Source organism: Pleuronectes platessa, chromosome 19 (genome assembly GCF_947347685.1).
Source record: "Pleuronectes platessa chromosome 19, fPlePla1.1, whole genome shotgun sequence".
Taxonomy (NCBI): domain Eukaryota; kingdom Metazoa; phylum Chordata; class Actinopteri; order Pleuronectiformes; family Pleuronectidae; genus Pleuronectes; species Pleuronectes platessa.
Window position 1 is genome coordinate 5412423 of NC_070644.1, and position 12296 is coordinate 5424718.

Here is a 12296-nt window from a genome sequence, read left to right on the forward strand (position 1 = left end):
CGATTCAGTATATTTCTAAATCAGGGGCCATAAAGGGGCCACAATTACACAGAGGGGCCAGTTATATGTTAACAGCCATGCACAATTCCTGATTCAGTGAAGTGCACATTTAAGTCATTCCTTGTTTACTATGGCTTTATAGTTATATAGAGTATATTTTGAAAATTGTTCCTTGTTCAAGCATATTGTGAAATTCAAAAAAGCCACGGCCCCAGTGGCTCTGCCCATGGGCCGATTATCCTTCCGATAAAACATTAGCATCAAGAGGCTTTATCCACGGTCTGTCCTTGGTATTGTATACAATCTATTGTCTTCCAGCTTTTATATTTATTTGTCTATGAAATACAACGCAACACTTCTTTCCAATATCTTCTGATTCGGTTTTCGGTCCTCCGAGGACGCTCCAGCTCTCATTGCATGGTCCCAGCAGTCTGCAGCAGTCTCAGATGATATTGCTTTACACCCGCACAATTTGATCAGAGAGAATTTCCTTGATCCAAACTGTATCTATTGTGCCTCAGGAAAGAGGAAGGAGTGTGGCATGGTGGTGATAAGATGTCAGACTGATGTGATCTATGGCCTTTTCTCCTTGGCGTTATCATGACACAGCCTTATCCAGTGACAATGAAATATTCAACACCTCGTGCTTTTTCCTCATGCCTCCCACATGGGCAGTTTTCAGGTCAAGCACAATGTGTTAGTTATGGAAGATGAGGTGGTTTCTAACTTAATTAAGAGCTCACTATAAATCTAAAAGGCAACAGTGCCGTGCAGAGGTCACCTTTAAATGACAAATCAATTATCGGGTATTCTATTTAAAACTGATTACCCTTAAAAACAACCAATCCAATGACAACAGCGACATGAGTTTGTAATCCCCACATGTTGTTGTCCGACCAGTCGGGGGGGGGAAAAACCTGCCTTTGGTCTCCAGGAAACCAGCAGTCATCAGGTCTGCAGCTCCCTGCCATGATCTCCTGAGGGCAGCACGTAGGTGACGTCAGGGGAGCAAGATCAGTGCCACTGCTAAAACAAAAACAGCTCCAATAACAGACAGTTGTCTTAGTGAGACGGCAGCCTTGACGTCAGCAGCGACACGGCACTGTTTTTTTCAATATTAACTCTTTTTCACTGCGTAGGGAGGAGCTGTTGTAAAGGAGCAGACACAAGGGACTGTTTTATTTGTCTCATTGTGAAAAGGATCAACAACCCCTTTTATAAAATTACAGTGAAAACAAGACAACTGTTGAAGTCACTTTAAATCAGTGTAGTACAGTTTGGCTTTGATCGAAAAGGCAACAGACGGCTGAGAAAAAGCTTATACTTGGACGTGTTCCCTCCAGCCAATGAACATACAAGTTAATAATCAAGCTAAGTATTTTTCATATGTAAACGTGTACAACAACATTTCACAAAGTGACACATTAGCTGCTCCTATCCGAGCTGAAAGAAAGTCAGTGGACCAGAGTCTCATTGCAGCCTCGAGTGTGACAACTAGCACTGTGGGCCTGTTCTCATACGCCGCTGAAACACATACCTCCGATTTAATCTGCTGTGCAAATGAGATACTAATACCGAGTGTACATGTCAGAAAAGGCCGTCAGTAGAACTGGCATGGTGTCACAAACATTCCCCATCAAAGAAGACCGCTGCCAAGTATAGACTTATTCTTATGTAATAATACCCACAAGTGCTGGGATTTTGAGGAGTTTGTTTTGATTTTGTTATCGGTTTTGCTGAAAACGATAACCAAGAGGCTTGATCATATCACAGGTTATGGTTGATTTTAAGATGTTGTTGAAAACCTTTAAAAGGCACTACACGGCCTGGCTCCTGATTATATTTTAGACCTTTTAATCCCGTATGAACCTCTGCGTGGCTTCAGGTCCCCGAACAAAGGTCTCCTCACTGTCCCACAGACCAGGTTAAAAGGGGACAGAGCCATTGCAGCCAGGGCCCTAAAGGTCTGGAATGACCCTCATCAGGAAATAGGAGTCCTTGTCCTGTCATTGAGACTGTCATGAGAGTCATTGAGACTGAATAAGTCTCAAAACACACCAAAAAGCCTTTTTGTATTATTATTATTATTTAATCTGAGGTTATGGTTTATTTCTCTTTTACTAATAGAGGTACATCCAAAGGTACTTCTACCAAAAAGCCTTTCTTGATTTTATCTGTGCAGTTTTATTCATTACCTGTCAATTTGATAGATTTGTTGTCTTGCTCTTTAGATCTGTTTTGAGAAGGACTACATACATAGTTTATTATTATAGTGTTGATATTTTAGATCTGCAGTACCTGATAAAGTCACTTTTAAAGGACATGTTAAGTGGTTTTGTTTTCTTATTTTATGATAAACTGGATTATCAATAAACTGACTGTTAGGGGGAGGTTCTCAGTTGGTTCAACATGTGAAATCCATTGTAAACAAAATCAGTCCAGCACTTAAAGGAGCAAACAAAAATCATAAACCCAGAAAAGAACCTTGCTAATGCAAAGAGCATGTGATAAGCATCCCAATCAAACCTTACTGGAAACTGAACAAACATGTAGAACAAGGATGTGGCTAATCTAGCCCCATTACTGAACATGACGTCGGGCTGAACTGAGATAACAGGCTCACAATAACCGTGAGGAACAGAACCAGGTGGAGCAGCTCAGTCTCCAGACTTAAGGCCAATTTATGCTTCTCCGTTTTGACGGACACAGACAGATAGGACCGCCTTCTCCAACGTGGAACGCCCTCTCCGTGCCTCTCTGCGGCTCCTCGGAGAGCTTTTCGTGCAGCTCTCATTTTTCTAACTACACGTCGAAATGGCGGACAGCCCACGGATAGCACTTGGCTGTGATTGGTCCACTAAAAACATAATTTTCGCCCGGCGTCATTTCCGGACCTCTACCTTCCTGTTTCATTCCCTAAATCACAATAAACCTAAATCACAACTACGACTCTATGATTAATGTGACAAGTGTGTTAAGCCAGCGGCGTTGTCCGGCTGACGGTGGCTGGTTAGAGCACTTACAGCATGTGTGTACGGTCACATACGGTTATAACGAACTTTCATAACGGGGGTAGCGGGCTAGCCACCATGCTAACTGCGGTGGGAACAGCGCAAAAACCCGCTGACTTTAATCCCACGGCTCTCATGACACTGTTTCTCAAACACCGTCAGGTTAGAAGCAAACACTTGGTAGTAGCTAGTATCGGGTGTCCGTGCTGACTGTGTTTGGAAGCTGGGGGGAAGCTAGCTGCCTCCGTGTAGCTTCAAGCTGTTGCAGCTGTTGAATTAGCAACGCAGTTTGGAAACAAGACCGGGGAACCGCTGCGTTAAGACACGATAACAAAAGCATTTTGACCCGCTGGGTGTCACTTTATTCAGCAAAAACTGTCGCGTCATCAACATCCTTTTTCTGTTAGTTGCCATCGTTCACTGTGTGTGAGGAGCCGGGAGGACGTAAATAAACCAGCGTGGACTTCTTCTATATACCTCATGAGGTAGGCTTCTCTAAGCTCGACTTCCGTTGCGCCATCTACTGTTCTGGCGGTGAATTGTTTTCGGAACCAAAAGGCTCGTAGAACTATAAATCAAAAAGGGTCCGTCCGCTCCGTCCGTCCGTCCTTCCGCAACGGACTCGGAGAAGCATACTGAGGCCTATAGGACCGCCTTTTTCGGAGAGCTTTTCATGCAGCTCTGATTTTTCTAACTACACGTCGGCATGGCGGAGAGCCTACGGATAGCCCTTGGCTGTGATTGGTCCGCTAACGATAGCATTTCGGAACGACATCATTTCCGGACCTCTACCTTCCTGTTTCATTCCCTAAATCACAATAAACCCAAACACACAACTACGATTCTACGATTAATGTGACAAGTGTGTTAAGCCAGCGGAGTTGTTCGGCTGACAGTGGCTGGTTAGAGCCCTGACGGCATGTGTGTACGGTCACATACGGTTATAACGAACTTTCATAACGGCGCTAGTGTCCTAGCCACCATGCTAACTGTGAAAAAAACCGCTGTCACGACTTTAATTCCACAGCTATCATGAGACTGTTTCTCAAACACCGACAGGTTAGAAGCAAATACTTGGTAGTAGTTAGTATCTGGTGTCCCTGCTGACTGTGTGTGTGGAAGCTGGGGGAAGCTAGCTGCCTCCGTGTAGCTTCAAGCTGTTGAATTAGCAACGCAGTTCGGAAACAAGAGCGGGGAACAGCTGCGCTAAGAATTGATAACATAATCATTTTGATTCACTGGGTGTCTATTTATTTTATTCAGCCCTAAGCCAGGAGCAGGTAAATAATGAACGTGGACTTCTTCTGAGAACTCATGAGGTAGGCTTCTCTAAGCTCGTCTTCCGTTGCGCCACCTTCTGTTCTGGCGCCCAATTGTTTTCAGCAACGGAGAACTATGAATCAAAAAGTGTACGTCCGATCCGTCCGTCCGTCCGTAACGGACTCGGAGAAGCATAAATTGGCCTTCAGGCCACAATCCCATTCCTACGTTTTGGTGTGAAAACGCATCAACTCGAATACACCTGGAGTTGTGGAGTCGCTAATACAAAGAAGTTTGAAAATGCTGCTGGCCCCAATTTATTTTTTTTTACTTTAATTCTACGTTGTAGTCTCTATGGGCAGAATCGGTGATGTTTGGAAACTATGACGTAGACCAGTACGGAACTCAACATGGATAATCAAGTGTTGCTGACCCTGTTGTCTTTGCTAACAGCTGTTGTGCAGTTTTACAATGATACAACTGTTCAGGAGACGAGTGGTTTTTCAAGTAATCTACGACAATTCTACCAAATGCTTCCTGTTTACACCAGCACGCACATGCAAAGTGTACATGAGTGGTCACGTGATACAAGTTTTCAGGTGTGTTAGTATGGGCGTGAATTCAACTGATTCGGCACAAAAAACACCAGCTCCAGGTTATACACATAACCTCTTGGAGCTGGTTTGGGAGGAACTAAACAGAAAGAGAAAGTGAAGCAAACTGTGCAACACATCTGTGGGCTGAACGTTCAAAAGAATATTTTCCATCAGGAGTGTGTTTGGCTGCTAGATGAGTCAAACAATAAAGTTTTCGTCTGTGGTTTGATTTCAGAATCCCTGAGACATTAAACTGTGCAAATTTGAAAAACAGCAGGGTGAAACTGAGGGGTTGTAAAATGTCCAACCAGTCGTGCGCACACCTGGACGACAGAATCCCTCTGACATGAAGTCCTGCACTGGAGCGCAATAAAAACCTCATTAAACCCCCCCACTCTCTGCCTGCAATTGAATGCCCCCATTTATCCATTGATCTGGCCTAACAGTATCTCCTGTGGGCCTGACACTATGCTGAACGTGTGGAGGTGCACCATAAAACCTCACCAGGCATGTTACAATAACAGCTTTTATTTCGCAGCAGTGTGCCGTGGCTTGTCCAAACAAAGGCCGCCATTGAAATCTGGATCTCATTCAGCAGTGAGAGTTGCTCCTGTTGAGCTGTGACCTTCGAGGGTGGAGACGCCACTTCCTCCTAATGGAGAGGTGTGTGTGTGTGTGTGTGTGTGTGTGTGTGTGTGTGTGTGTGTGTGTGTGTGTGTGTGTGTGTGTGTGTGTGTGTGTGTGTACGGGGTGGTAGAGCCTGCAATGATTCACATGCCAGGGTTTCAGAGCGGTCCTCAATCAGCTTCTACCGGCGATTACAAGCGAAGGTTTCGGAGCGAGCCCCCCCCCCCCCCCCCCCCCGTCTGAAACTGGTGACACAGCAAAACAAGCCGGCACTCTGCTTACCAGAAATCTGGCAACGCTTCAGTGACTGGCCCACCCACGCTTCCACGCAGACGGGAGAATAGGGGTGAGAGAGAGGGGCAGACTGAGAGAGAGAGAGAGAGTGAGGGTGAACGATGGGGGAGCAGGAGGACTGAGGGGGAGCAGGAGGACAGATGGAAGAAATGAAAGTAACAGCACGAAACAGAGTTTTACTATGTCAAAATAAAAGGTTTAAAACAATAATTCAAGCACACCTGCACACCCTGAACTCTACTACACACTTTCCAAAAGAAAAATGTTTATTTATTTGATTTGAAAAATTGGGTGAGTGGTCTTAAACAAGCCAAGAAACAAATGGGCATGTTCTCTCATTCTAGGCCCCATGCTCACAGTGGAGGCCATGCTTTCAGGAGGCCTTGTCAGTCGGTGAACAGGCTGTGTAAGGCCCTGGCTTCCCCAGGGACTGAAACCCTCCTGGCTTGGGTTTCACCTGCGACACAAGGCTTGCCAGTCAACCAGTGCACAGACGGAGAGTCAGGACTGAGACACAGAGAGAGGGAGAGAGAGAGGGGGGAAAGGGACGGCTGGAGGGAAAGACTGAGGAGTGATCTAATTCTGGGGAGAACAAAAAACAGGAATTGGGTCTAAATGTGGGCGAGTGACCCAGAGGAGGGATTCAAGGTTCATGTACTCCACCGACCACACCCCGCGACAAGAAGAACAGCACACGAGAGAACCACACAAGCAAAGACATGTAGGCACTTACATATAGAGGCACCTCTCTTCTGTTCACCTCCATTTTCGCCCCCATCCACCAGATGCCTAGAGAGGAAATAATCACGTTACTATAATGTAATGATGGACGACAACAATTGTAACTTTTTACATTTAAATGCACCTCTCGACAGTTGTCTCTACTTGTACAGTTCAAGAAAGTATAGTATAGTTTTTTTTTGTCATATTGTCAATGTCTAATATGAGTTGTCTCTCATAGCCAGAAACAAGAGGAGAAACATCTGCTGAGCTGCTCCAGGAATAAATGAGGATTATTTGAAAGTAACTAACAACAGCACCCGAGCTCACGGTCTCAGGGCGAGCGATGTGAGATGTGTGTACCCTCCGATACATGTGACGCTTGAGGTCAGTGAGATCAACAACAGTGTGGATGATGAAACTACAACAGCAACAGCAGAAAAGAGCAAGGGAGGGAAGAGTAACTGTATCTTCTGCACACACCTGATCCACTGTGACTTCCCTCTCAGTTGTGAATAGTGCATGACTTCAAAGCTGCACGGCCGTATCAGCTCTGCAGGCCGCACTTTGTCTAGACCAGGGCCAGGGGTGGGAACCGTTATCTAATCCGAGGCCATTTTATTTTCTATGACATCCTTTACTAAAGTAACTGTTCAAATGGAACTGCTTCTCTTTATCAAGGTGTCTGATGTCAGATGGTAGTGATGATGAAGATGATGATAATGATGATGGTGGTGATGCTCCTCACAGCTGATTTTAGCAGAAACAACTTGCTCAAACAAATCCTCACCTTTGGTAGAGTCGGGAATAACTGGCAAAGACAAACTCAGCATACACAAAATTGGCTGGTTGGACAGTATTTTTTATGTCTGTTGTTTCATTGAAGCCCAGAGAGAAAAACTGGAAAATTCTGATGTACTTCAATGTTTTAGTTTTTTTATAACTAGTGTTTAATCTGTTCTACTACTGTTCTTCAAGCCAAAGTGACACTGTGGAATCATTTTAACATCTGGTTTTGCCTTGGGGATGGTCTTGAAATATCTTATTTTGTTTTCCACGTATATTCTGTTCATGATGATGAAAACGTTTGAACTAGAGCATGTTTGGCGTTTCTGCTTAGAAAATTAGACTTAATCAAGTGTCCTAATATTTTAGGATCAACAATTGACTAATCAATTAATTGTCTAGTAACATAACAAATCACAACCCATTATTTGTTCATACGTTGAGATTTAAATATAAAGTACAATTGTAGTGGTTGGGGGCACTCTCCTCTGAATCTTAGTCCAACCCAAAGTAACATTATGTTGTTTTGTGAAAATGAACCTGTAAAGTAACACAGCACCAACAACAGGATTCAGTGTCTCAATAGCAAGTCCAGTCACGCCATATTGTAAAGCACTGACTGGTGTCCTTAGGGTTTATCTCACAATAATATCACGATTACATTTGTGTACTGTAATATTGTGGCCAAAGGACATCTTATCCATAGAGGAGTGCAGTGCCACAGGCCTGGGCGTCTCGCTCTGTTTTGAATCCTCCTCATATCAATGGGGCCACATGTGGAACTAGAGGAGGAACATTTCGTATTGTAGAATAAACATTGTCCTAGGTTGGCAGGTTACGACCCATTAGGTCAACACAACATAAATATTCTCCCATGCTTTTGTTTAAGTAAGGTTTAAAGACAATCTGAATCCACACAATAAAGAGGATCCATCAGAGCTGAGAGACAACTTTTGAATCGTCTATTAGCTCAATTTAATGGAACATGAACCCCAAATAAGACACCGGACTAGTAAAAACCTGCCTTTAAATCCGCAGATTAGGGTTGAGTTCTACTAGTCTGCACAGCATTTGTCAATCATTGTCCTCAGCCTGACGTTAGCCTCTGACATGTTCAGTGTGAATAAGAAACCTGACCTGGCTGATGGCCACGCACTCCAGAACAGAGCGTGAGAACAGAGATTACACACAACAAGAGAACGCTCGCTGTCAAAAGGCATCAGGGAATCTCATTTTTACTTCTGTGCATGTGACGCAAATGTTTTCAGACGTGAGCAAGTCGATCCTGCAGTCCTGAGATTTCTATCTTTATTCAGGTGATGCATGATTGAATAATTTCCTTTCACATGACGAGTTTGGGTTTTGGGTTTTGACGGATTGCTGTATGAAAATCTGCTTGTTTCTGCTTTCAGCATCTTGTATAAGCACTTTAATTTACCGCACACTCTTATATTTGGGCATGGAGAAACCTTTCACAGCAGTGTTACTCATTTCTTGAATGTGCTCGGTGCATTGACGAGACCAGCACAGAGGCCACAATTAGCAATCGCTCAACCGTGTGACTGTGACATCACGTGATGCAAAGGTGTTACCAGATAATTCAGGTAGGATGAAAAAGCAGTTTTCTAACTTCACTCTGCACCACAGACTGTTTAGAAAAAGCTCCGCACACAACCAATAAAAAGTGACAGTAAATTGCAGAACTGTTTGAGGAGGACTCACTAATGACAAGGAATAATTCCAAAGTGTCTCCAGAGCAAGAGAACAGGGGCAGGTTTAGAACCGGAACTGCATGAGCTATTATGGGTGATCTGTTATCAGCACAGTGTAAACAAACTCCTGCCACCTTTTCTAGCTTTAGAAAGTTGGTATATACACATTATCAGCACTTGCAGGGATAGTTCACCCAAAAATGAAACTCCACTAATTATCTACTGACCACTATGTCGATGGAGGGGTGAGTGGAAGTGTTTGAGTCCACAAAACACGTTCAGGGGTAAACAGGGTTGCAGCCAAATCCAATACAATTGAAGTAAATGGGGACAGATTCTTCAAAAAGGAAAATACAACAGAAAAAAAACATGAAATGCCTCCATATTGTCGAAATTCTAATTCGCATTGAACCGGCGTAAGTTATACAGTGTTTTTAGCCTAAATGTCCTCTGGTATCCTCGTCCTAGTTCCTGCTGCAGTTCTTTCAAGAACCCGCAATAGCTGCTGTTACTGCCGCACTTGGATGACACCACACGAGCAGTATGCAGGCATTTTCTGTTTGTTTTCTGTTTTTTTTTTTTTTTATTATTGGATTTGGCTGCAACACCGCTCACCCCTCAAACTCCAGAATTGTTCTGTGGACTCAATCTCTTCACCCCCTCCATCGGCATAGTGGGGAGCAGATAATGAGTGGATTTTCATTTTGGGGGTGAACTATCCCTTTAAAACACCCCACAGGAACAACACACGCTTTTCGCTGTGCAGTCACAGTGACGCTCCTGCATGAGACAATCGAATCCAGTCAGGGAATGAATTCACTCGTGAAGTGATCCCAGCACCGACAGTGGAAGAGTTGGTATAAAGACCGAGTGCAGACCCTGGACCTTGAACATGCCATGCCTCTTTTCTTGCGTTCTACCCGTGAACGCAGCAGCCTTTCTTATTTTATTTGTACAGCGCCAAATCATGATATTTATTATCTCGAGTTACTTTCAATAGAAGGTAAAGAGCTTAAAATGTTCAGAGGAACCTCACAGTTCCCACAATGAGCAGCACTTTGGCTGTGGGGAGAAAGAACTCCCTCAACAACTGGAAGGAAGCTCCAGAAGCAGCTCCAGATGAAGCAGCGGATGCACATCAGGTGAAAAGCACTCGATCGTGTCCGTGCACAGACTCCCTCTCCTCGCGATCTGTTCGAATCTGGAGTTTGTACAGTTTCCAGCCGTTACCTGCTTGTCGTGTCTCCTCTGTCCGGTCCGCCGCAGACTCAGATCCGATGATCGCAACTTCTCTGTCCGTGGAAACTTTCCTCCGCTGCTCCACTGTTTCTTCTTTCTTCTTCTTCTTCACGTGATCACTGGGAAAAGCCTCCGACGCTTTTATTCTGCATTTTTTCCTGCTGCGTCTCATCCGTCTCTCCTCGCTCCGGGAGGGAAGCGGCTCACGGTCTGTGTTCGCAGGTGTCGCCGGAGAAGTTTCCCTCTCTGCGGCCTGCCCCCTCTGTGGTCCAGCCCCCTGACACACACACACACGCACACACACACACGCACACACACACGCGCACACGCACACACACACGCACGCACACACAAACACACACACACACTGGCTCCCATCAGCATTCATGTTTTCTCTGTATTTTTACCAATATTTTTCATGAAAGAATGTACAAACTCTTGACTATCTGCACAACCTTCACAGACAATTACTTTTTTCTACTAGCAATATGTTTGGTTTTGGTTTTAGGTCACATTTTCATAAGTTTAGATTCGATTTTTTATTTATTACTGACAATTGTAGATTATTCGCACAGCCCTTTAACTTTACTTTACCGCCGCAATTCTTAAGTGCTTAATTCTGATCGTGTATGTGCGTTTTAAGCTGTACCGGATGCCTAAATTTCCTTTGGTATCAATCAAGTTTCAACCAAATCTATCGGTCTGTCGGTCTGTCCATCCATCTGTCTGTCTGTCTGCCTGCCTATCTGTCTGTCTGTCTGTCTGTCTGTCTGTCTGTCTGTCTGTCTGTCTGTCTGTCCATCCCTCCCTCCCTCCCTCCCTCCCTCCATCTAAAGCCACATCAACACACCACTTCATTGCGTTAGTAGGGGAAACATGGAGTCAGTTCCAGTGGCAGATCTAATACAGAGCCCATAAAGAGGCCACAATTTACACAGAGGTGCAAATTATGTGTCCAAGATTTACACAAAATTCTTGGAAAATATAGAAATGATCAGATAGTCAGATTTTTTTGTCAGAAATAGCAGAAACCAAAATCTTGACTTTGATTGAAATGGGTCAAGCTCTAATAATACTGGATCCTAGATTTCATAAAATGCTGCTCACTAATTTTATTCAACCTTCATTTATCTTACTCTGTAAAGTTTCTTTGTGACTCCTCTCAAATTGGCCTAAGCTATGTTTTCTCATCGATCATTATCCTGTACATGGGATCACTGTAAGGGTGAGGCTTTTCTCTATCTGTCGTAAGTCCCGCTGTTGCATCAATGTACAAATGCGAAAGGCGATCTCTCCCTGATTTGTCCATTCTGGGCTACTGTGGAAACATGGTGGTGCAACCTATATACAGTCTATGGGTGCAACATGGCAAACCAACTCCCTATGTAAATATACAAAGCTAAATCTGACGTGGCAAACACTAAGATCTGTAAACAGTCACTATAAGAAAATTATGAGAAATATTTCCTTATAGTTTCTATGCACTTTATAGCTATTGTAATGTGACAGTAGTACTATGCATTGACATTCAGAGTGACACAAATATATTACTACAAATATAATGAACTGCAGTGAAAGATGTGAAAAGTGAAGTATAAATGACTTGTGCATTCAGGGGGGAAATCACACCACTGTTTTATACCAGTGTTCACCTTACCAGGAATACTTTCATTCCTAATGTTTCCTCTGTTTCCTCTGTTGGTTGTAAATCGTCCTTCTCTCAGTTGGATTGTAACTCTAACCAGACAACAGAAGACACAGACACGTGACGTTAACAGGAAACGAGAGGACAACTTTCCCACCCTTCCTGCTCCCAGACTTGTCCCGCTGACTGATAATGAGCTACAGATTACACATCTTAAATTATGTCAGAGCTGACGGGCTACAACAACACTGGCACGCAACACTTTTTAACACAGTCAGCAAGCTGAGTTAATCCGACAGGTTCAACCCTGAGTGTGTTTTCTGGCTTAAATGAGGTGATAAGAGGGTTAAAGGCCCTTTTTGAGATGAACTAAGCCCACAAACCCTGCATGCACTGCAACTATACC

At 44.0% G+C, this 12296-nt stretch overlaps 1 protein-coding gene across 1 annotated transcript in view; it reads right to left on the reverse strand.

Annotated features, from left to right (window-relative positions):
- arhgef28a (Rho guanine nucleotide exchange factor (GEF) 28a) overlaps positions 1–10490 on the reverse strand; it is a 50837-nt gene extending 40347 nt beyond the window's left edge. The window contains exons 1-2 of the mRNA XM_053411267.1: positions 10237–10490; positions 6522–6577 (exon numbers count right to left, since the gene is read on the reverse strand). Of these exons, the coding sequence (XP_053267242.1) occupies positions 6522–6577; positions 10237–10417 (237 nt within the window). The 5' untranslated portion in view covers positions 10418–10490. The remainder of the gene's footprint in view (positions 1–6521; positions 6578–10236) is intronic.
- Between the last annotated feature and the right edge of the window lie 1806 nt (positions 10491–12296).